General features: G+C 44.6%; 1 protein-coding gene across 5 annotated transcripts in view; it reads right to left on the bottom strand.

Moving 5' to 3' along the window:
- SUSD6 (sushi domain containing 6) overlaps nt 1–25,780 on the bottom strand; it is a 103,652-nt gene that overhangs the window by 56,141 nt on the left and 21,731 nt on the right. For 4 of the 5 annotated variants that reach the window (XM_016926267.4, XM_063793619.1, XM_063793620.1 and 1 more), the window contains exon 2: nt 344–544. In XM_016926267.4, coding sequence (XP_016781756.2) covers nt 344–464 — 121 coding nt within the window. In that variant the 5' untranslated portion in view covers nt 465–544. Of the gene's footprint in view, nt 1–343; nt 545–5,677; nt 6,291–25,780 lie in introns of those variants that run through there. The other variant, XM_063793618.1, reaches the window with a different exon arrangement.

Raw genomic sequence — 25,780 nt, 5'->3', positions numbered from 1 at the left:
AGTGAGAATGGGCACTGAACACAGGCAGTCTGATTCCAAAGTCTGTCCCCTTAACCTGCATATTGTGCTCTGAACCTTACACCTCTGTCCTCCTGATGATGATTATGGCTGGGGGAGAGGGGTGACAAGGTTACCACCAGCAGGCTCCCACACGCCCCTCCTCCAGGTGACTCATTAGACCCCAGAAGGACTGGCTCCCTGCTATATTTACCACAAAAGCCCTCCACCCTCTGCTCTCCCTGAAACCGCCTGCCAGGAGGAGAGTCCCCTGTCCTAGTCTTCGAGAGAAACAATGGTATTAAATATTTTCCCACCCACACACAGAAGGCAGGTCAGGACTTACCGGAAGCAAGTCCGTCTCCAAGCAGGGTGCAAAGGATCACTAGCGGAAGGAACACTCCATGTCCCACGGAGGCCACGGCAAACACTGAGGTGCTCTTTGGTGCTATCCTGCCATGGCACATCTTTTATCCGTCCAAGTTTTTTTAAAAAGAAAAAATTTAAAATCCAGAAGAATCCTAAAGTCGGCCAGGAGCTGATTCACCTGTAACAAACAAACAAGGACATAAAGTGAAAACTTCAGCCATAAGTTAGTTAAAAGCAGCCACTTTGGTAAGGAAGCCATAATCACACACAAAGTTGAGAGAATTCTAGCAACTATTCGAATCCCTGCTGCCAGGAGAGGCAAGCACAGAAGTGGCTTTTCAACTCCTCCCTGGGGAAACAAGGCCTGCAGCGTGCAGAAGCCAGGAGGTGAGCTCTGTCTCACCTGGATGGCAGTCAGGCACAGCAGGGCTTTCAGAAACTGCCCAGCTCTGCCCCACCGCCTGCCTGGAGGCTCCAGCAGAGAGACGGCTATTGACACAGAGCTGCTACACCCAAGTCAGGCTTTGCCTTTGCCACTTGGACTCAGAACAAGTTCAACTAACCAAAAGGAAAAAAAGAGAGAGAGAACACGTGTCGTAAAGAGAGAATACACCGCCTAGAGAAGGAATGCAGCAGTGGGAGCTGAGGGCCCCAGCCTGCTTGCTAAACTGCCAAAGGCTGATGAGCCGGAGGACCTGCCTCGACAGCCGTGAATCTCATTAATCAAGGCTCACCCAACACACCTGTGACCACATTCTGTTGGCTGTCCCTGAAAAAGATGAGACGGGGGGAGGCATGGAGAATGGGCTGCAATTGCTAACTAGCCCTACCACCCACCCACTCTAGTTCAGACAAAGACTTCAGAAAAATAGGAACCAGTAGAGAGAGAGAGAGAGAGAGTGAGAAAGTGTGTGTATCAGAGCTCAAGACTTTAAAGATTCTTTTCTATAAGCCTTTAGGGAGGTAAATGGGTTGACGATACATTACAATACATTATGGTGTGGGCCTATTATATTTCAGTTAACTTATTTAATTTCATTTGCCAGTTATTTTAGTTTACAACAGGTATTCCATATAATATTACACTTCTTTTTTTTAAGTTACACACACACACCCCCTTCTCCATTAATAAGGCTTTATATGCATAGATTAGGGAGTCTGCCATCTATAACCCTAATAAAGGATGCCCCTGGGACTCTGCCAGGGATACTACCCAGATCTGATTTTGTTTTTTTTTTTTTTGAGACACAGTCTTGCTCTGTTGCCCAGGCTAGAGTGCAATGGCACAATCTTGGCTCACTGCAACCTCCACCTCCCGGGTTGAAGTGATTCTCCTGCCTCAGCCTCCCAAGCAGCTGGAATTACAGGTGCCCGCCACCACACCCAGCTAATTTTTGTATTTTTAGTAGAGATGGGGTTTCACCATGTTGGCCAGGCTGGTCTCAAACTCCTGACCTCGAGTGATCCGCCATCTCAGCCTCCCAAAGTGCTGGGATTACAGGCGTGAACCACTGCACCTGGTACCAAATCTGATTTTAATCTGTGTCTGAAGCATGACTCAGGCCTACTCTCCCCTCCTAAAGAGGGTAACTGAAAACAGCAATGTAAGTTGTCTCTGTCCAAAACAAGACTCTCTGTGAGAATTGTCAAAGGTTCATGAACAGAGCTGGCCACTGGTCCTCACCCATTTCCCTCTAATAATTGTGACTATAGCAGTCTTCTGTCCCCAGGTTTCACCCAGACTCCAGTTTGAGCCTTTAAAACTGTAGAACAGGGATGGTTCATGCAGAGGTCTGGGATGGAGTCTGTGAGTGACCACCAAACAGTACACAAAACTGTGTGTCGAATGTGTGCCCATTTATGTGGCTAAGAACAGTAAAGTCAGAATGCCTGGATTCAAATCTGTTTCTTTATTATGACCTTGTGGTCAAGTCATACAACCTCTCTTAGCCTTAGTCTCCTCATCTGTAAAATAGGGATAGTAACCATACTAACTTCGTAGAGTTGATGTAAGGATTAGGATAGACAAAGTGCCTGGCAAAGTGCTTGGTGCTTTGTAAGTCCTCAGTAAACACTGGCTGCTGCTGCTGTTGTAATCATTAATAAGACCTGCACAGCAGGGGCCTTAGAGTTCCTCAAGTTCCACCATCTCATTTGACAGATGCCAAATTAAGGTCCAAAGTGGTTAAGGGATATACTCAGAGGCCCCAGCTGGTCAGTGACAGAACTGGCAATGGGCCCTTTGGTATTGCTGTTTTAGGTGCAGTCACACCAGGTAACCCTACCGGGCAGTTGTCATCCCCTCAAGGCAATAACCAGTGGATCATCAAGAATGACACCTGCATGTGCCACATCACAGCACGTGTATAAAAAATATTTAAGCAGTGAATAAATGAGGCCACATAAGGTAGTGCTTAGGTGTTTTGTGCATAAGTGGTGGTAGTCAGGAAAGACTGCCTAGAGGAGGTGATGCTGAGTCCTAAAGGATGTGAGAGGGAGGGAGGGAGGGAAGAATGGAGGAATAGGGAGGGAGGGAAGAATGGAGGAAGACGGAGGGAGGGAAGAATGGAGGAAGGGAAAGGAAAGGAGGAAGGAAGGAAAAGAAAAAAAAAGGAAGCACCAAATACAAGTGGATCAGAGTACTATGGGAGCACATTACTCCTGGCAGAGGCTGGAGGCAGGGGCTAAGCAGAGGGGTTTAAACTTTACCCTTACAAGGATTCTAAACAGGGAAATTATAAGACTAAACTCATTTAGGAAGATCATACTGGCAGGGATTTTAGAGGATTTTGGTGGGGTGTGAGGGGACAGGTAAGGGAAGAGCAGTGGGGCCGGCCAAATGGTAAAGAATCTTAAATTTAGTTTTTTGGTGTTTTTTGGTTTGTTTTTTAAAAGACAGGGTCTCACTCTGTCATCCAGGCTGGAATGCAGTGGTGTGAGCACAGCTCACCTGAACCCCTGGGCTCAAGCAATCCTTCTGCTTCAGCATCCCAAGCAGCTGGGACTATAGGAGCACGCCACCACACCTAACTTTTTTTTTTTTCTTTCTTTTAAAGAGAGAGGGTGTCTCACTATGTTGCCCAGGCTGCTCTCAAACTTCTGGCCTCAAGTGATACTCCTAACTCAGCCTCCCAAAGGGCTGAAATTAGAGGGATGAGCCACTCTGCCTGGCTAGCATTTTATAATCAATATAGAATCCTTCGGAGAGCAACTTGTTAATAACTATTCCAAAAAAATGCACATATACTCTGACTTATCAGTTCTAGAATGTGCCCTAAGAAATCACATGTGCAATGACATATATGAAAGATATTCATATATTGTTTGTAAAGGCAAAAGACTGAAGTAACCTAAAAGTTCATGAAAGGGGAGTACTTAAATAAGTTATAGTACACCCAATATAATGGAATACCGTACAGTGGTTTAAAAAGAACAGGGCAATTCAACCTGTGCTAATATGGAATGACTTCTAAAATTAGTATGTGAAAAAAATAACCTGGGTATATGCATGTATTTTTGAAAGACAGACACACACACACCCCCCTATAAGCACGGAAAAACTCACCTGGAATAAAGCATAAGAAATTGGTAACTGCCGGGCACAGTGGCTCATGCCTATAATCCCAGCACTTTGGGAGGCCGAGGCGGGTGGATCACAAGGTGAGGAGTTCAAGGCCAGCCTGGCCAAAACGGTGAAACCCCGTCTCTACTAGATATACAAAAATTAGCCAGGTGTGGTGGCGGGCACCTGTAATCCCAGCTACTCAGGAGGCTGAGGCAGGAGAATCACTTGAACCCAGGAGGTGGAGGTTGTGGTGAGCCGATATTGTGCCACTGCACTCCAGCCTGGGTGACAGAGTGAGACTCTGTTTCACAAAAAAAAAAAAAAAGAAAAAAAAAAGAAATTGGTAACTAATGATCGCCTTCAGGGAGGGGAACTGAGTGGTTAACGGGGAAGGAGAAAAAAAATTTTTAACTGCATATATTCCCGTTTACTATATTGAGTGTTGTACTTTGTACATGTATTATCTATTCAAACAAAATGTTAAGTTAATGTAGCAAGGCCTTCCTATAGACCACCTGTCTCCTCTCTCAACAAACTGCCATTAAAACAAATCCCAAAAACCTAATTGCTCCCTCTACCAGGAATAGAGTCATTTTAGGGGCTCAGCACAAGGGTCATCTAGAGGAATTCTTTCCTGACACTTCACACCACACCCACCTCCAACGTAGAAATGACCCCTTCTTACCCTGCTATGACTGTACCTTTAACAGGTTATCGTATCTATTTGTTTATCTGTCTCACCACACCAGGCTGAGACTTCCTTGAAGGCAGGGACAGTGAATTACTCAACTCGGAATCTTCAATAGCCAGCACAAGGCCTGGCATCTGACAGGCAGGTAGCAAAGGTTTGCCAAAATCATGAATACTGTGGGGAGGAGCCGGTATGGAAATGGAGCAGACAAGATGTACATGTATGAGTTCCTGATCGGTTTTAGGTTTTTTGTTTGTTTTTGGTTTTGCTTTGCAGGAACAGCTGGCTCCTCCCTTACTGCTTAAGCAGCTACCTGAGTCGAGGAACCAATTCCACCCTGAAGCCTAAGACGGGACAGGTGCAGAACAGAGGGGGTGATGGAAATGAGGGCTTTGCAAAGAAAAGATAAATAGAAGGTAGTCAGTGGGGTGTTTATATGTAAGGCTAGGCCAAGGGTTACTGCTTCAGAAATAAAACAGAGGAAAGCTAACCCCTAAATCTCCAAAGTATTACCCAGAATGGGAGAACCCAGCTACTGTGGAGAAAGGGCCACAGTATAAATCTAATCATTTTAAGAAATAATCTGCCTTGAATATAGAATTTAAAAAAACAAGACTTGTCCTTGGATTGTGGCTTTAGTACACCAAGCAAAAAAAAAAAAAAAAAAAAAAAAAGTTTCACTAGGTATTCATTATCCCTAGAGAAATACTGGGGCTAAAACTTTGTTTAAACAAAAAGAATCCATTTCACTTCAGTATTCCTTTGGCATGTTAGTGACTACTTCTCCTAATTAAAAAAAATTATCACTGAAGAGGAACCTAGAACTAAGCATCAAGTTCAAAACTAGCACTCGGCCATCCTCACAAGGAATATCACATCTGAACTTAAAGGTGAGACAGAGGAGAGGGCCTCAATGACTCAGTCCCACCTCCACCACCAGCCAGGGAGCTGGTCATGAAGGCTCTCTGCCTTCTGTTTCCACATCTGAAAAAGGCTCTAAGGCCACAGAATTCTTTACCGCTTCTACCCTTCTCTTGCTGTAATCCATCTCTTACCCCAATAGCCGGCTTTCCTCTTCAAAACACAGGTAAGGAGAGTCACCGTTCTGATTTTATTTCTTGGGAACTAGTGCTGCTGCCCCAACACCTGGTGGTAGCAGGAGGCCTCAGCTCGACCGTCAGCCCCAAAAGGGCAGCCTCTCCCACCTCTGTAAACCTAGAACATCAACAGCTGGGTGACTGCCCTACTGAATGTGATGTCGTGGACACTCACTTCCTGTCCCTAAGTTCCTCCAATGAGGAAGAAAACTGCCCTCAAGCCACAGCTCTGACCTTGAGGAAGTCACTTACTTCATCTCTGCCCCTGTTTCCTCATTTGTAAAATGGGGCTGTTACTTGCTTTGACTATCTCCGTAGACTCTGTGGAGGCTCAAAAGGAACAAAATATGAGGAAATGCTTTGTAAACTAGAAACACCTGGGGCTTATGTTTATTGTCTTAGCCAGAAGCCAAGACAGCAGAGGGCTGAGAAATGATGACACGCATGGTGGGCTTCTGGTAAGGGCCTGCAACACAAGCCCAAAGTTCACATGGTTTACTTGCTTGTTGTTGCCACAGATGCTTCCAAGTTAACCCAAGAGCCTGCTAATAAGTTTAAAGGTGCCCTGGAGTCACCTTCAAAAATGGCTCTGGCCTTGGGAGGCAACAGCAGCAGCAGCTGGGGCCAGCCAGGAAACAGCCAGGGCCCCCTGTTCCCTAGGCAGCCAGGGCCCAGATCTCCTCAGTCCACGTGCCTGGGGCCCACCCCTGCTGAGAATGCCATAGTCCTGCTGAAGGTGCAAGGTCATCTCACACTATCAAACACTTCTCCTAAAGGCAAGAGGGTCTGATTCAGTCAAGCGTGGCTCCCAGGTGCTGCGTGGGTAAAGTCAGACTCCGTTTACATGTAATTTTTATTTTTATTTATTTATTTTTTCCGAGACAGAGTCTCACTCTGTTGCCCAGGCTGGAGTGCAGTGGGAGTGGCACAATCTTGGGTCACGGCAGCCTTTGCCTCCTGGGTTCAAGTGATTCTCGTGCCTCAGCCTCCTGAGTAGCTGGGACTACAGGCGCACGCCACCATGACTGGCTAATTTTTGTATTTTTAGTAGAGACAGGGTTTTGCCATGTCAATCAAGCTGGTCTCTAACTCCTGACCTCAAGTGATCTGCCTGTCTCGACCTCTACATGTAATTTTTAGAACAAATTTTTTCCTAAACCATGGCTCCTCTGTCCATTAGTTAAGAGAGGGAACTGGGATGATAAAACCAACATAAATCCTTTTCTTGCCTCAGACTAATCTAGACAGAGGATAATGGTAGCAGTGGTGAGAGTCCAGAACAACAGAGTTTATTCCTTTAATTAACTATGTTCACCAACCTTGATCCTGCCACATGATGAGAAAGGACAAAGAACAGTTCCAGAAACATGAACAGAATTTAACCAGCTAATTACATTTCAGGTTGTAATGATAACAAGTCCTAACACTTTGAAGTCCAAAGTTCCCCAGAGGGGTGTGATAAGTAAGAGAAATGACTAATACAGCCAAAGCTGCCCAGGCCCTTCCTTAACCTCTCTTTCTTCCCTGCAACATCTCCCCTCTGTACTCCTACTCACCCTGAAATGGCCAGGCTACAGCATCAAAAGATATCTAAACACTTATTGGACCTTAATGCCTCCTACCCCCCAAAATTCAGTTATTTATAGATGCCTTCTATCTTCTCCCATTGTGGATCAATGGATTCTTCTAGTCCTACTAACTTCTGTATCTTCCCCTTTCCTTTTTGCCACTAACACTTGAGTGCTTCGACAGCCACATATTTTACCGGACTCTGACATCCTTTCAGGCCAGAATATTAACTTATCCATTTCCTTTCATCTCCAGCTCCTACTTGAAAAGGCAAACATCAAACTCCTGTTAAAATCACACGGCCTCCAAATCACAAACATTACCCTCAGCTTTCCTCTTAAGCCACCTAAGCCATTATACAGTGTCAGAGGTTTTTTTGAATTGCTTTGATATTCCCTGCGCCCTTGTCTTCCACCCCCAGAACTGCTCACATCATCTGGGCAACACGCTTTCCCCAACTTCAGAGAACAGGAAAGCCAGCAGACACACTACCACCCCACCTAAGTCTTCTCTTTAACAAGTCTCTAGCACCTAACAGCAGGATGACTGCAGCAGGGACCTGATCACAGGACAGGAGGGACAGCCTAGGTCCTAGCCACTGAAAAGCGGTTTGGCCTCAGGCAAGTCAGTGAGTCTTTCTGTCTCAGGGGTGAACCTGGATGATCCCCAAAGGACCTTTCAGCTGTAAGAAAACTGGAATGTCTTCTAGGGAATAGGAGGGGCCCAAAAGTATTTCCTCTAAAAAGTAAGTCAACACGGGCTCTGACTGGAAGGAAGCAACATTAACTCTATCCTCATTGTTCTGACTGAGCAGCACATTCCCCTACATCTTCCCAAGACGGATCCCTACCATCCATATCCCTCTGCATTGCAGCAAACCCAGGACAGTCCACTTTCCCTTTAGGGTTTAATCAATCCATCAGCACATTTGTATGGACTATCCGTACACAGTGTTCCTAAAATGCTTTCCAAAAATAACACATCTTAACAACAACAAAACCCAGCCTCTGCACACTGCAGAGATACAGGGGCCCAGGGAGAAAGGGAGAAAAGATGCAAGAGAGAAAGGCAAGAGAGAACAAATAAGACCAGACAGAAAAAAAGGGGGGAGGAGGCAAAGTGCCTGTGAGCAGGAACAAAGCCTGTCATAAGTTCCTGACCTGAAGGTAGGAAACCCCTTCTCCAATCCCAGCTTCAACACGACTGAGGGGCCAACCTTGGACAAGCACTTTGCTTCCAAGCCTGTTTTCTCATCAGTAAAACAAAACAGTTGAACTACGTATCTCTCAGGGAGGCCAGTATCATGGAAAAATTATGGCAGATACTATCAATTGGGTGGTCTAGGGCAATTGGGTGGTCTAGGTACAGTCGCCATCTGTAAACTGGATAAATGATACCCACCTCATTGGGTTGCTGTGCAGTGAAATTAAGACAAACGTGAGACACATAGGACGATGTATGAAACAGTGGGTGCTCAAATTCATGCTGGCTAAGCCCCTTCCTGTTCTAACAGGCCATGACTGACCCCCACTAGACTCCCAAAGGGCACTGTTTCAGCTGGTTTGGAAACACTGCCTGAGACTAGGCTCAAAACACAATGTTAGTTTAGACAAGAGAACAGCCAACAGGTTAAACAAGTGAGCCTCCCACATTCTTTCCCATCAAATTCTAAAATTTTTTTAAAGCACTTAGTACTACCTCCCCTCCAAATTAAACAGCTATTGTCTGTGACTATCCTAAAATAATATTAGTTTCTGGGAGACTAAGGGAATATACACATACACACACTCAATACCTCATTAAATAGGTGGAATCAGCCCCATTTTACAGATAAATGGAATTCAAGAGGCCTGGAAGTCTTTCCTCCTCCTGCTTCCCTAATAGGGCTCCCTGCTCTTTTGTTTTCCAAATAAAAGGTCAAGCTTAGTTCCCATCTTAGTTTAGGGAGAATTTCTCAGTTCAGCCCAAAGGCATGGAAGGCTCTTCCAAACCCTCAGCATCCCTGCCTGGACCAGGAATAGGACAGTCAATCATATCCCTCCCCAAAGGCCACTCACAGTTATTTAACTTTTGTATGCTGCATTTCCGCAGGTAATAAACTCCTGCAGAGACCACCAATTCTCTGCCCCCAAGTGCTCAACAATACTTCTCGAGTGAATGAGAAAAAAAGATAAACTCACAAGATATAATTTGTATAGAAAAATACAAAATGGCAAAATAACAGCATGTATAAAACAAGAGGGAAAACATTATATAAATCCTGAAATTTTGGCCAGGTAGCAAAACAGATGCTTGGCAGAGGCGACTGTAATTGGTTCCTAGACCCTAGAGATATATCTCATGTGTCATCACATCTCTCTGCTTGGTTCCCATCAGGGCTGAGTGGAACAGGCTTCAATACCCAGTTGGCAAATAAAGTCCGGGAAGCCGATTTGCTAAAGCTGACTTCTTAGGGCTCTGTGTCTCCAATGACTATACTGCAATTCAGCTAATATTTACTGGCTGTCTTCTATGCAAGGCTTGGGTGATCACAGAGATGAATTGGGGCACAGTTCAGTTCTTACTCTCAAGGAATTCGCAACTTACGTGAGAGGAATTATGTTTATCTATATAACACTGTCAAATTGTTACTAGGGCCCCAAAGAAGGTTTTTTAAAAAGTGCTATGAGAACACAGAGGACACAGGAACAAAGACTTCTGATGGGAGTAGGGAGAAGTGAAAGAGAAAGCTTTGAGTTGGACCTTGAACCCATGCACAAATTTAGAGCTCCCAGGACAGTGTTTTGCATGCACAGTGCTACTTACAAAGAAAGATAAAGAAATGGAAGAACAACTCACCAAAAGGATGGCAGAGAGAGGAGGGAAAAAAAACTTAATTTTGTCTGCCTACAGTCACTGAATGCTGCTGTCTGGTAACAAAAAATGTCTGTCTGTCTATATACCTTCACTCAAAGAATGTTTAGGAGCTAAATTTTGGTATTCCGAGTACTTACAGCTATGCAGGAAACACCTCCTCCAGGTCAAAAATAGCAAACCCTAGAGAGCTGGCTGATGCAGTTATGTTTACTTTTTACCATCTCTGTGGATCGTTTTCCAAAGGCCTGGGAGTGGGATGGTATAAACAGGTCTGTGTCACTTCCTGGTTCTCAGGCCTTCTGCTACATTCCCAGTCAGTCTGGGAAAGCTGCCTATTTAAAAATAAACTTTAAAAACTCACCAAAAACCCCAACTCTAAACCATCCTTCCCTCTATTTCATTCAATTTCACTGAAATTAAAAGGATAGTGAGAAATAAGACAAAAATGACCAGAGAAAGTGAGTTCTCAGGTCAAAACAAAAAATAGGTGCTCAACTGAGCTCAAGGTCAAGAGACTTGGATTCTACTTGTGTTTCTCCTTTAACCGGAAAACTTGACCTTGAACAAGGAGGCTGCTTCATCTCTCTGCGTGATAGCTACTTCAGCATTCTCTTTACCTCAATGTAGTTACGCAAGCTTTCCGGACCTCTATTTCCTTTCTATAAACTGGTACTTAATAATGCCTATCTCACAGGGATATTTTAAGTATTATATGGGGAAATATATATAAAGTACATAGCATAGTGCCTGTGACTTAGTAAGTCATCAAAAATAGTAGTTACTATTATATTCATCACCATCTATCATTATTATTGTCATCATCATCTGAAAATGCAGGGCTGGACCAGACGATCTCTACTTGAAGAGCTTCTCTGGTTCCAAATCCTGATATCCTGATTCTTTATTATTTTTTTCCTGAGATGCTCTGTCGCCCAGGCTGGGGTGCAGTGGCGCAATCTCGGCTCACGGCAACCTCTGCCTCTCGGGTTCAAGTGATTATCACGCCTCAGCCACCCGATTAGCTAGAAGTACAGGTGTGCGCCACCAAGCCCGACTAATTTTTGTATTTTCAGTAGAGACAGGGTTTCACCATGTTGGCCAGGCTGGTCTCAAACTTCTGGCCTCATGTGATCTGCCTGCCTTGGCCTCCCGAAGTGCTGGGATTACAGGCGTGAGCCACTGTACCCAGCCCAAATCCTGATTCTTTAAGTCACTTTCTCCTTTTTTCCTTTTTTTTTTTTCCAGGGGGTTGGACAGCAAGAAAAGGGAGATAAACTTGGCAAAACGGTTAAATACACATCCTCAGCCTTTATGTTAGAAATACTAGCATACAATTAGGAAATCCATTAGTGAGTGAAATGGGGCATATTACTTCCCCCAGCAGAAAAGCTTTGCCTATTTCTTGCATTAAATCCGTAGCATTGTGGCAAGTTCACCAACACACTATCTGTACTCCCATGAGCACCATGGACAACCCCACCCCCACTCCACCAGCCAGCACAATTTGACTTCACCCACCTCACCTCTAACTGTATAAACAAACTTCTCAGCAGTTCCTTAGAGAGCCCTAAAAGATAGCAGAGTGACCAATCCACCCCTTTCTAATAATGACTAATCCTTCCAACAAAGTATTTATCTTTCAAAAGAGTCTTCCTGATATAATTTCAGTGTGGCCAAAAATCAAATGACCTTCCCAAAAGTTAGTGTAACCAGGAGCATTCAGCTTCACCAAGGCCAAGGTACTTAATTGTAATTAAATTTGGATGAAATAAACAAACATTTTCATCCATCCATCCATTCATTCATTCAGTGCCTGTGATGTGCCAAATGCTATAGAATATATCAAAAACTAATAGGATGAGGTGAATGAGAACAATAAAGGATGATGCCTGGGGCTGGGCACGGTGGCTCATGCCTGTAATCCGAGCACTTTGGGAAGCCAAGGCGGGCGGATCACGAGGTCAGGAGTTCGAGACCATCCTGGCTAACATGGTGAAACCCCGTCTCTACTAAAAATACAAAAAATTAGCCGGGCATGGTGGCGGGTGGCTACTAGGGAGGCTGAGGCAGGAGAATGGTGTGAACCTGGGAAGCAGAGCTTGCAGCGAGCCAAGATTGCACCGCTGCACTCCAGCCTGGGCGACAGAGTGAGACCCTGTCTCAAAAAAAAAAAGATGGAAAAAAAAAGCCTAAGTTTTTGGCCTAACTGCATAAATGGTAGAAGCTACCACAGGAGAAAAAGAATACAGGTGAATAAGCAGGTTTGGTCAGGGAACATAATGAATTTCATTCAGATGATTCTTTAATATGTTGAGCTGGGGTACCTGAGGGATAACTGGTAGAAAGGTCTAGCAGGCAAATTAGAAATCAATGTGAAACCCTATAGAGCACTCTGAGCTTGGGATGTAGCCCTGGAGTGATGTAGCCCTGGAGTGATCAACCTGTAAGTGACAGTTGAAACCATGCAAAATAGATGAGCTCACCTAGGAAAGAGGACAGGTTGAGAAGAAAGTTAAGGACAGAATCCTAGGGAGAATGCTAACTTATAATGGGCATACTGAGGAAGGAAAGCCTATGAGAGATACTCCAAAAGGTACATGGAAACCAGGGGCATGTGCAACACAGATGTCAAGAGAGGGACAGAGAGACTCAAGGAAAACATGAGAAGTGGCAGATACAGCAAAGGCCCAGAAAGACGAAGACTGAAAAAGGCCCACTGGATCTGGCCACTAGGAAATCACTGGTGACCTAATCAAGAACAGTTTTATCGGAGTGGTGAAGGCAGATTATATCAAATTTAACGTGAATTAAAAGTGGGAGGCCAGGCGCAGTGGCTCACGCTTGTAATCCCAGCACTTTGGGAGGCCAAGGCGGGCGGATCACCTGAGGTCAGGAGCTCCAGACTAACCTGGCCAACACGGTGAAACCCCATCTCTACTAAAAATACAAAAATTATCCAGGCGTGGTGGTGCACACCTGTAGTCCCAGCTACTTGGAAGGCTGAGGCAGGAGAATCGCTTGAAGCAGGGAGGCGGAGGTTACAGTGAGCTGAGATCGCCCCATTGCACTCCAGCCTGGGTGACAGAGCGAGATGCTGTCTCAAAAAAAAAAAAAAAAAAAAAGTGAGAAAGTGGACATAATAAGGGCAAAACTATTTGGGGAAGGAAGTGAAAAAGAAGGGAGAAGAAAGACTGGATGATAACTAGAGGGGGTTTGTGTCTTATAAGGTATACCTTCTCAATTAACCCAATGATTTGAGTTAAGGCTTCCTAAATGGTCCAGATAGCTCAGAGACACCCTCCACCTCTTCCATGGAAAGTCTCTCTGAACTAACACTTCCACACTCTGTGTTTAGCAAAAGCTAGGTAGAAGTTGGGGATACAGCTTAAAGTTTCCTGCTTCCTTAGTGTTCAACAACAACAAAGTCTCTCTATCCCATCATCCCCTCCCCTGAAATTGTTACCTCTTCTATAGGATTCATGAATGGAAAAAAAATAGCCTAGTGGCAGGGCCAAAGAGGTGACCTTCCCTAATACATCTGAGGCCTTAAGGTTCTCCATACATATGGTCCCAGTTTCTGCCATTTCCCTCCTTTCTAGTCAGAAACTAACCTGAGTATTTTCCCCTGAGTTTCAGGTTTAGGATTCCAGGGACATGTCTTCACCTCCATCTAATGAAGCTTAACAGCCCCAATGAGGTGCACACTCAAGCCAAACAAGATCCTGTCTTCTGGCTCCAAATATTCTCCATCTTGTGTAACTTCCAGGAAGCCTCCTAATTTATAACCAAACCATGATTCCTCCTGTCCTCTTCATCATAAATTACCCAAGCTTCCTGTAAGCTGTCAAGGTGGGACTGTGAGGTACAAGCAAAAATGAGAAGTAGGAACTTGCCCACTGTTCCTTCCCTTTGATTAGCCCCATGCCCCTGCCGCCACCTATACCCTTACCTCACCTTCTAATTGTACAAAGTCCCTCTGCCAAGGTCTATATGTTCTAGTTCTAGCTCCAGTCATACTTCCAGTTCCCTGCATGTGGGGCCCTAAATCAGGAATCAAGGAGTTTGCTTAAACTAATTAACATAAAGGAGAGTCCTTCAAACGTCTAAATAGAGATTCCAAAAGTAATCCAAATTAGGCAAAGTTCAGACAAAGGCACCAAATGAATAACTTTATAAAATCCAGGCAAATCAGATGACGACACGTCCTGAGAAATAATTAATTTTTTTTTTTTTTTTTTTTGAGACAGAGTCTCAGTCTGTCGCAAGGCTGGAGTGCAGTGGCATAATCTTGGCTCACTGCAACTTCCTGCTTCAAGCGATTCTCCTGCCTCAGCCTCCCGGGTAGCTGGGACTACAGGCACACGCCCCCAAGCCCAGCTAATTTTTCTATTTCTAGAAGAGACAGGGTTTCACCATGTTGGCCAGGATGGTCTCGATCTCTTGACCTCGTGATCCGCCAGCCTCAGCCTACCAAAGTGCTGGGATTACAGGTGTGAGCCACCGTGCCCAGCCATAATTAATTAATTAATTCAGGCAACATTCTGGAATATGTTAAAAGGGATTATGATAAACACAGAGAAGATGAAGAAGAAACATCATAAATTAATGAGAGAATTTGATATTTCCCTCCAGACAGGGCTTATGAACTCATTCCTAACATGCTTCTTTCTTAAGGAACTCAGTGACTATTCAACACATACATTGGGCACCTACATGTACGAGATTCCTTGAGAGGTAAAGGAAGCATACACCCTTAAGAGTTTACGGTCTATTGTATATTGTGTATATATATAAGACACAAACACAAATAATTACAACATGAGGTACGAAGTGAAAAGTCATGGGAGATATACAGCCAACGTGTCAAAGATAAAACAGGAAGATAAGCTGGAGTCCAGAAGAGGGAAGTGACAGAGAAAATTACAGGGTCAATCAATGTAGTCTAGTGAATAGTACATAGTCTCTGGAGTCACACAAAAGGGAATTCAAATCCTGACTCTACCTCTAGCTTCTCACGGGGCCTAGGTATGCTGCTTTACTGTTGTGAGCCTCTGTTTGTCACATATAAAATTGAGGTAACAGACCTATACTTCATGGAATTACAGAGTCAATGAGTCACACATTTTTGAAATTGAATATAGTATCTGGCACAGAATAAGGCCAGGTAAAATGGAGGTGCTCACCCACACACAGAGACTTAATGCTCTCTTCCCTCCCCACACACGGCTGTCTGGGCCTGACTCATGAATAGGCAGACAGCCAAGCACCTGCTGTTTGCTCACCAATTCTGACTAGTTAGTTCAGTTGTTTGCCCAGGTTTAATGGGACCATGATCAGGAGGTACAGGAAGAAGACTCAAAGTGTATTTGTGTCACATGCATGTCAGGATGCACAGAACCTTCTGCTAGAAGGTGCAGCATTAGAATATGGGTAAAGTTACAGATTATACCACGTTCAGCAAGATACTGGCTATACTATTCTTTTGGACACAGCAGGTGCCAGATAAATATTTGGCAAACTGACATGATGTGAATCTGGCTGAATTACCATAAGATTTGTCTAAATGATCCATGTTTCAATAAGTGAACACAGAAGGAAAAGACATCCAAGGTTAATACCTGATTTGAGGGACAGCTGAGGAATATCTACCTCTAGTCATGGTGGAATAATGGGGACTCAACTTATTCTCCTTCCCTAAACAACTGAAAAACCAGATAAAATAACGGTTTTCAGACATTGGACAACAGGCAGCACAGGGCAGTAATCCTTGAGAAATGGGGGAAAAAACGCAGTGAGCCCTACTACTGCCCCACTTAACTCCCTTGAGAGTTTCCAGACCATAGGGTAGGGCAGAGAAACCTGAAAGAGTTCAGCAATCTCACTCAGTTGAAAAAACAGAGTTGGAAATTTGGAGAGGCCCAGGTGGCTAGAATTTGCAGGGCAAATTAATTGAAAAGGAGAGAGCTGCAAAGAGCAAAACCACCAAACATCTGCAGATGGACCCCTTTGAGTTTTGGGCTGAGTACTGATCTGTGCATGCCTCTGAGGAAACTAGCAAGGGTGGGAAAATAATGATCAGAAAGAAGTGGGTGGCACAACCCCTAGAACTCACTCAGAGTCAGAAATAGTTCATGCTCTGATATGGTTTGGCTGTGTCCCCAACCAAATCTCACCTTGAATTGTATCGCCCAGAATTCCCTCGTGTTGTGGGAGGGACCCGGCGGGGGGAGGGGGGGGTGGGTAATTGAATCACAGGTGCTGGTCTTTCCCATGCTATTCTCATGATAGTGAATAAGTCTCACAAGATCTGATGGGTTTATCAGGGGTTTCCACTTTTGCTTCTTCCTCATTTTCTCTTGCCGCCACCATGTAAGAAGTGCCTTTCACTTCCTGCCATGATTCTGAGGCCTCCCCAGCCATGTGGAACTGTAAGTCCAATCAAACCTCTTTTTCTTCCCAGTCTTGAGTATGTCTTCATCAGCAGTGTGAAAACAGACTAATACATGCTCCCACCAGCCAAGGCAGAAAAGTCTTCTAATACACAGGGCACTGGATGGAATCTTCAGAAGGGTTTTGCCTCCAAGTGGGACCAGCTTAGTTATGTTAGCTATTCCGGACTCACCCTAACAAAGCTTAAAAGTAAGCCATGAAAGGATCAAACCAATTCCAAGTAACTGAACTGCTCCTGAGAACAAAGCCCAAAAGTATTTTAAAAAATACAAAAAGTTCCAGCACCCAGCAAGGTAGAACTATGATTGGCTTTCAATAAAAAATTAACAGGCATGCAAAATAAAGCCCAGGAAGATATGAGCCAAAACTAGGAGAATAATCAAACAACAGAAACAGATCAAGAAATGACAGATGACAGAACTAGTAGACAAGGATGTTAAATCTCTATTATAAATATACTCCATGTGTTCAAGAAGAACAAAGCACGAGCATGATGAAGAGAGAAAAGTCATAAAGAATATTTGAAGTGGCTAGGCACAGTGGCTTGTGCCTGTAACCCCAGCACTTTGGGAGGCCAAGGCAGGAGGATCTCTTGATTCCAGGAGTTCGAGACCAGCCTGGGCAACATAGGGAGACCCCCCCTCCTCTCTACAAAAAAAAAAAAATTTTTTTTTAAATTATCTGGGTGTAGTGGCATGCACCTGTAATCTCAGCTACTCAGGAGACTGAGGTGGGAGGACTGCTTGAGCCCAGGAGGTTGAGGCTGCAATGAGCTATGATCGCAGCACTGCACTCCAGCCTGGGTGGCAGAGCGAGACCCTGTCTCAAAAAAAACAAAGATTCAAATATTCAAATTGAACTTCTAGAGGGAAAAATACCAATACCTGAAATAAAAAGTACACAGGATAGGATTAACAGCAGATTAGACAATGGAGAAGAAAAAAATAGTAAATTTGCAAAAGAAATTATCCAAAATTATACACTGAGAAAAAAGACTGAAAAAAGAACAGAACATCAGTGAACTGTAGGATATATCAAGCAGCCTAACAGAACAGGAGTAATGGTTGGGGAGAGGTAGCAAGGCACAGAAAAAATATTGAGAAAAGAATGCCCCAAATTTTCCAAATTATATGAAAATTATACACAAACAGATACAAGAAGCTCATCAAACCCCAAGAAGAAGAAGAAACACAAAAAGAAAACACAAGGTACATCATAATCGAAATGTTAAACAGTGATAAAGAAAATCCTAAAAGTAGCCATGGGGCAGGGAATTAGACACATGGCAGACAGAGGAGCAAAGAATTACAGCAGATTCAGTGTCAGGAATAATGCAAGCCAGGAGGCAATGGAGGCTCCATTCCATCACTAATGCTTTTTGTGCACTGGAATAATATTTAGGAAGGCCTAGTGTTGAGTACAAGGGTGAGAACTCTGTGGCTTTAAAAGCATTTGCAAGTACAGTATCCTCTGAAACTGAAAAAGGATAAAAACCCTTTCTTAGACTCACATCTAAAAAGGGCATTTACCCATGTTTTATATCTATGTCCTCAGAATGTTACAGACTGTAATTCCAGTCTTACAGCAATAATCACTTAACACACTGGAAAAGAGACAGGAAAAGCTATCAGAGGATTCATCCCATATCAGAATAAAATCAAGTTAGAAATAAAAAATAAGGAGTTAGTCTACCAATGTCAGGCTTGAGCTGGTCTCTCTCCCTTCAAGTGTAGATATTTGTTGGTTAATGTGTCTCACTGCCCTCTACAAATTCAGATAAAATTTATTTTTCACACCAGGTGCAGTGGCTCATGCCTGTAATCCCAGTGCTTTGGGAGGCTGAGGCAGAAGGATCACTCAAGGTGAGGAGTTTGAAACCACCTGGGCAACAGAGTGAGACCCTGTCTCTACAAAAAATAAAAAGAAAATCAGCCAGGTGTGGTGGTGTGCACCTGTAGTCCTGGCTACTCGGGAGACTGAGACAGGAGAAATCACTTGAGCCAAGGAGTTTGAGGTTACAGTAAGCTATGATTGTGCTACTGCACTCCAACCTGGGCAACAGAGTAAGATCTTGTCTCCAAATATATATATTATATATTATATGTGTGTGTGTATATATATATAAATTTTTTTCAGAATGGAAGAATTCTCTTAAGGAGTAAGTGAATGATAGTTACTCAGTTCTTAGCTAAGCAATCCAGCCCAGGACAGCAAAATCTCTTCCTCATTAAGCACTCTGGGCTTTGACCCCATTCTTCAGAGTCCAGCCTGGGTCTCTACACATCCTGGAGGAGGCATTAAGGTGGGAGCTTTCCCGGGAGTCTATAGTTAATAGTTTCGTGGTTCCTCCCTCCCCAACTAAACTATAAACTAAACTGTAAATAAACTCCCAGGAAGGCTGGTACCCATGCTACCTTTATAATCTGAGACTAATGCACACTCCCCCCCGCAAAAAAAAAAAAAAAACAACCCAGTGTAGGTGCCCCAGAGGGACTCTCTTCCCCAAAATACTAGTTGCCTGAACCAGTGGTTTTCTAACTGGGACCAATTTTGTGCCACCTCCCCCATTTGGCAATGTCTAGAGGCATATTTGGTTGTCACATCTTGGGGGTAAGGTGCTACTGGTATCTAATGGATAGAGCAAGGCATGTCAACTAAACATCCCACAACACACAGGACAACCCCATACAACAAAGAATCACTTGATCCAACATCAGTGATGCTGCAGATGAAAGCCCTGGCCTAAGTGAACAAAGGATGGGCTGCCAAGATGTCAGTTGATCCACCTTAGTTGTACATGTGGTGCAAAACTCCCCCAAACCACTGGAAAGCCTTTTTGTCCAACCAGCATGTCCCTAGACCAACTCTGTGATTCTCTCATCTCTAACTCAGGTTTACACTCCCTCAGAGAGGGGCTTGGGAATTAAGATATCTGGTTTTTCACCCCAGCTCTGCCCCTGGCTGTGATTCTGGACATGTAACAAAACTTTTCTGGGCCCATTTCCCCCTCAGTAAAATAAACTGGAAAAGAGTAAAAGTTCTTTCAGCTCTAAACTTCTATTTTAAATGCTAGGTTTGGCCTTCTTTCTTTTTTTTTTTTTTTTTTTTTTTTGAGACGGAGTCTCGCTGTGTTGCCCAGGCTGGATCCCGGCTCACTGCAAGCTCCGCCTCCCGGGTTCACGCCATTCTCCTGCCTCAGCCTCCCGAGTAGCTGGGACTACAGGCGCCCGCCACAACGCCTGGCTAATTTTTTGTATTTTTAGTAGAGACGGGGTTTCACCGTGTTAGCCAGGATCGAGACCTCAATCTCCTGACCTCGTGATCCACCCGCCTCAGCCTCCCAAAGTGCTGGGATTACAGGCGTGAGCCACTGCACCCGGCCTGGCCTTATCTACTTCTAATGATCCAAAGAGAAACGGGCAAGGACCCAATCTTGTTGTGAGTAAGCACACACACCCTCTGAAAGGCTGTGGTTCTTATACCTTGGAAACCAAACTGGACCAAAGGAGCTCAGAGAAGCCAGGAGCTTAGATAAGAGGGGCCCGCCTAAAAGGCTCTGTAGACACTGGCTGAGAGGCCAGCCCAGGACCCTGGGTTTAAATTATGCAAGTCCTGACTAGCCCCTGTCTTGCCTTCCCTAGGTCAATCTTTTAAATCAACTATTAAAAGGTGGAATAGGAAGGACACAGCCTTACTATTCAAAGTATGGTCCATTAACAGCAGCACTGGCAGCACCTGGGAGCTTGTTAGAAATGAAGAATTTCAGCCTTCATCCCAGATCTACTGAATCAGAATCTTCATTTTAGTAAGGTTCCCCAGGTGATTCATATGCATGTTAAAGTTTGGGGAAGTCCTGGTTAGGGTATGCTGCCCTTCCAGTCCCTGCTTTGTCACCTCTTCATTTGGTAAAGGTGGCTTTTAAGACTGTCCACAACCCTCATCCTTCAATCCCACACACACACACACACACACTCCCCACCCCACCCCAGTTCAGAACCTTCAAACTCACACCAAGAGTGATGGGGGTAGGTTACTTCCTTTTTGTGTCTTTCTTAGGTCCTTACAAGGCCAGAAAGAGGCAAGGTTTGAAGCACAAGCTAAATTACAGTCCTTCCAAGTGAGTGATTCAGCCCATCCCTGCCATTCAAAGGCTCTCCAGGAGGAGGGACAGAAAACGGGGTGGTAAACAGAAAGGTATAAACTCTGATGGAAAGAGATTCATCATTTGCATCTGAACAGAGAATAACAAGGGTCCAAAGTTTCATTTCTAACATTTTTTGTTTTTGTTTCTGTTTTTTGCTGCTGCTGTCTTATGTAACATAAAGATTCTTGGAGGCATAGGCAAAAGGGCAAAGCACACACACAGAGTTAACAAAAACACAGCAAGAGTTCTCCTAGCAGAGTGGTGGGGGGCAGCAGCTGGAACAAAACCAAGACCTGGATGAAGCATAGCATAACTGAGCACTGGAAAAGAAGATAGAACGTGGGGAGAAGGGGGGCTGGACTCTGTCATGCAGTCAGTGCACTGAAGTGACTATGCTGCTGCCCCACACTCCCTCCCCTGCACAGATCACTCACCCCTCTCACCCCACCCGCTGTCACAAGCAGCAGATGGCCCAGCCCTGGGCAGCTGGTCAGAGGACAGCAATCTGCACGTGCTTGCCTGCCCCTCCTCCAGGGCTGGAGATGAGGAGGACCAGGGCAAAGTCAATGCCCATCCCTGGTGGAAGCAATTCTTGCAAGAGTGTCCTGGGGGCGGGGATGGCAACATCACCCAATGCTTTGCCACAATGAGACACACTTCAAAAACAACTCAGCATTATCCAAGGCTCTCCAGCACCCACACACAGCTCAGAAAGAGAGAGCCTTAGGCAGGGTAAGGGTGGAGAGGGTCAGAGAACTGTTCCCAGAGCACACTGGGGTATGCTGACCCTGGTTGGGGGAGGACATTCATTCCTTCAACATTTGCTGTGTATATACCACATCCCAGGTGCTGCACCAGCAATGAGGGATACAGTGGTGATAGCAGACAGTCTCTGCCCTCAAGAAGCTCAGGTAAGGTCAGGAAGAACAAGGAAACAGACGGTAATATGGTGCGGTAAGTACTGAGCACAGGGTGTAATGCCAGCACCAAGGAGAGGCACCCACACAAGTATGGGGCAAGCGGCAGTCTAAGCTGATACCTGGCTTTAGAAGGTATTAGCCAGACAGAGCAGAAAGAGGTGGGTACAGGGAGTGGTGGGGCATTCCAAGGAGAAGAAACACATCAAAAAGCTGGGAGGCAAAAGAGACCTGGGAACTGCAATCTGTGCTGTCCCAGCCTTTGCTAACTTTGGTCACCTAGACCAGGGGCAGACTCCCGGGTTTGTCATGGAATCCTAACACATTACTGCCTTAAGGAACTTTGGGATCATCTTATAAAGTCCAATCTACCCATTTTAGGAGAGGAAAACTGAGGCCTATCAAATGATCATGACTTCTTGAGAGAATGGCTGAACCAGAACTATATTCTCCCAACTCTCACCAAACAAAGTTTCCTCATATATCTCCCAATCAGAATCTGACCACTGACTGAGCCCTTCTGGACACAGAGCCAGGCCCAGAACTGTTCTCCACTAGGCTAGGTCTGTTCTGAGAACCCAAGGAATAGCTCTCGTCCAGGCCTCTGCCAGACTGGAGGTCCAGCAGCACTAGCCTCCAGGAACTCCAACAAGGCAGGAACAGCTCATGAGAAAAAAAGAGTGGCTACCTGCCTCTTCTGGAAAGGAGGCAGAAAGCACACATGGCAGTACCGGAGATAGGCTCTGTGAGTGTATATTGGCAACAATGGGTTCCCCCTGGAAATGAAGAGTTGTTCTAAGGGCTGAAGGAAATTATCAGCCAACACAGAAACAGGAGGCGAGTCTGAGGTACTGCCAAACCAGGCAGGCTTAATTAAGGCTCTCCCACCCTCTTCCCCAGGAAGCCGGTCCCCACCCCTGGCTGGTCACACTACCTTAACAGTGAGAAGCACTCATTTCAGGGAAGCTGAAGGCCTTCCTCTTGGTCTCACCTCAGGAGGTAAGCCATCAGCCAGGGGTCTGAGCCACTGGAATTTCAGGGCCTAGCTGCCCTTACTGTCACCTCCGTCTATGCCTTCAACAGCAACAGTACTTGCTCTATTGTGGTTCTATAGCCTGCCGCCCACTCCAGGCAGCAAGAGTGTGTGCAGAGTGGAAGAAAGCACTCATTAGCTTTGAGTGTAACCCTCTACAGAATCTAAATAGAAGGCACAGTTATTCAACTGCTAAGGCACAATTCCTCCTCTTCTCATAGTAAAACAAAGATGCACGTCAACACCCACTCGCTGACTAAAAACTGTGCAGAAAGAGAATAAGAGGCACTGGGGTTAAACCAACTTACTAAATTCATCTCAGTCCCTGGCAATCCTCAGTTCTATGACCCTGAAGCATAGGTGTGATGAAAACAGCCTAATAATCAGAAATCTTTCCTGTCCAAAATGCCCTCAGATGCTGTCCCTGACCACATGCTCAAGTGCAATCCCCAAAGGCTGGCCCTGGCCTTCAGGGCCAATGCCAGCCCAGGGCCCTAGACATGGATATAAAGGCCAAGAAAGTGGCCTGCCAGAAAAAGATTTACTCTGGGGCTGAAAAGCCATGTTTGGTCTCGTACAACAAAGGGGTTATAATGGGAACCCTGTGTTCTAAACTCCTTCACATCTGCCACAAGGAACCTCTGGGTGGAGGTGAAAATGTATGTGTGTGTGTGTGTGTGTGTGTGTGGTGTGCCTTGGGTGGAGTGGGGGCAGAGGAGATGACTTCCTTCTCTTCCACCCAAAAAACAACTCTTTAGAATATGTCCTCCTGAAAGGCATGTAAGTACAGTTCTGATTTCCAAACCTCACTGTTTGAGAGAACTTGTTTTCTCTCCCTGCTTTTTAAAACAGATGAATGCTCCCCTAGGGGAAAAGCAGCTGTAAATATAGAAGAGGGTGGAAAAAGAATCCTGCTATGAGTTCCAGAGGAACTATTGTACTATTGTAAAAGGCCTTCTCAAAAGAAGCAATACACCCTATTCCAAAAAGAAAACACACAACTTCATCCAAAGTCTTTCTCTAAAGTGTACCTTTGGGCAGATGATTTCTTTACACTCCACAGCTGCTTCCTCCTCTACCTGACACTAAGGCCTTCACATATTAAGTGAGTTAGCAATTTTCTTCCTGGGAGCCTTAGAAAGAACTAGTCCACAACTCAGTCCACTGCTACTGAGTGTCCTCCATCATCATCAACATTATCATCATCTTCATCGTCGTCATCATCATCATCAAAGGACTTAATTCATTACCAAACTACTGCTGACATTTAAATAAACTTAAGCCATTATCTTTTTAGGCAAACTGAGGCCATAGTATTTACTAGCTGAGAATAGAATGGGAAGAGGGTATAAATCTGAAAAAGGTGGCCTGGCTTCTATATTTATTACTTTTCAAAAGCAACAGCATTTTTCAAAGGCTCAGCATTCTGTGAAATCACCCTCTAGCTTGTTATATCCCTTCATCCCAACAGTAGTGGGGATGCCACCCCAAAATCCATTTACCAAAAATAAAAGATGTAAAGACATGTTTTGGATAAAGTTTGTGAGAAAAAAATTCAAGCTGCTTCTATTTTCATACAAGCTACAATCACAAAGAGTTTTGCCTTTGCAACCACACTTCCTACCTAGAATTCCAGTAAATTTAGATGTGCCTCATAAATCTAAACTGTGTAACAGGGAATTTAGCTGGCTGAAACCGTCCTAGCCCACAGATGTTACCAACCTATTTCACAGTCCTAGGTGGATCTAAGAAATGAAAGGGAGATGGAGGGGAAAAGTTAGCACGATGCTTAAAGCCCTACCAAGTCAGAAGTGGAGGATACTGCTTTTAATTTCATGCAAGATTCTACTATTCAAAGAAAAAATGCAACATAAGCCTATAAACCACATCAGTGACATGACAAAGAAAATGTTTGTATTTGCAAAATACATTCAAATCCCCAAACTCCCCAGAAAAATCAATACAAATGCCAATAATACAAATAAATCAAATCCTCAATCTGACAGGTCTGCTTACCATTGCTCCTAAGAGTTCATTCCCTGAAGCTATAAGCTTCCCTGTGGCCAGGCACCTTTCACACCCTCCTTCTGGGGTGATTCACCATGCAGAGAACCTGGATCAAACAGAGGCATCTGGCCTCACCATCATTCCCCAAGAACCCTAGTCAACTTCTAGGATAAGCACATTTTCCACATGAACCAGAGTTTCAAGAGAATCCCATGATAATATAAACTCTTGGGAGACAAGTCTGACCCTTCTTGACCTTTCCACTTTCTCTCAGGTCTTGGTCACCAGAGTCCTAAAACTGGATGGTCCCCAGCCTCCAGCTGCTGCTGTGCTCCAGGCCACCCAAAATCCTACTGGGAACTGCACTCCCAAAGTACTATCAGGTCGCCTTTCACCTCCAATGGTTCACATTTGTTTATTCCATGTATCATCATTTCCTGACAATCTTCTATATACAGCTTTAAAATGCAAAGAAGGCACAATCCCCAGCCTACCAAGAATTTCAGTGGAGTTGAGGAGGCTGCAAACCCAAACAGCAAACAATCAAAACACACAATAAGGCAAGCATGTCTATTTCAGTATTCTACATGGGTGCAATAAAATGCTAACCAGTGAGATATGAGTGATTAGAATATAAGGAAGAATAAGCTGCAGCTATTTGTGAGTTATGAACAAAATAATGAAAAAATAGGAAAAAAAGAAATTAATCTGAACCAAGATAATCAAAGAGCGCCTTAAAAAGGAAAGAAAGGAGATCTGACCTGAAAGCTTTGAGGGCTGAATAAGTATGAGGGTGTAAAGAGGGAACATTCCTTCTGGGGCAGGAATGCCGAAGCAAACATGCTAGATAGGGGGTGGCAGGGTAAGGTCGGGGAGAGACGCCAAGGATCAGGGAAGAACAGAAAATAAACTCCATTCTGAAATCTGTCAGGGCAAGGGACAGTTCTTGCTGGTTTTCTTAGCATCTGTCACATAGCAGACTCTGGCTATTCCACAAAGTATTGAGTATTCAACTGAATATTTAAGGTAAGGCCAGTTTGCACAGCAATGAAAAACAGGCAGAGAAATTCTGCCTTGGATCAGTA

The sequence above is a fragment of the Pan troglodytes genome, chromosome 15 (genome assembly GCF_028858775.2).
Source record: "Pan troglodytes isolate AG18354 chromosome 15, NHGRI_mPanTro3-v2.0_pri, whole genome shotgun sequence".
NCBI lineage: Eukaryota > Metazoa > Chordata > Mammalia > Primates > Hominidae > Pan > Pan troglodytes.
Note: the sequence above shows the minus strand (reverse complement) of the source record. Positions and strands in the feature narration are given on the sequence as shown.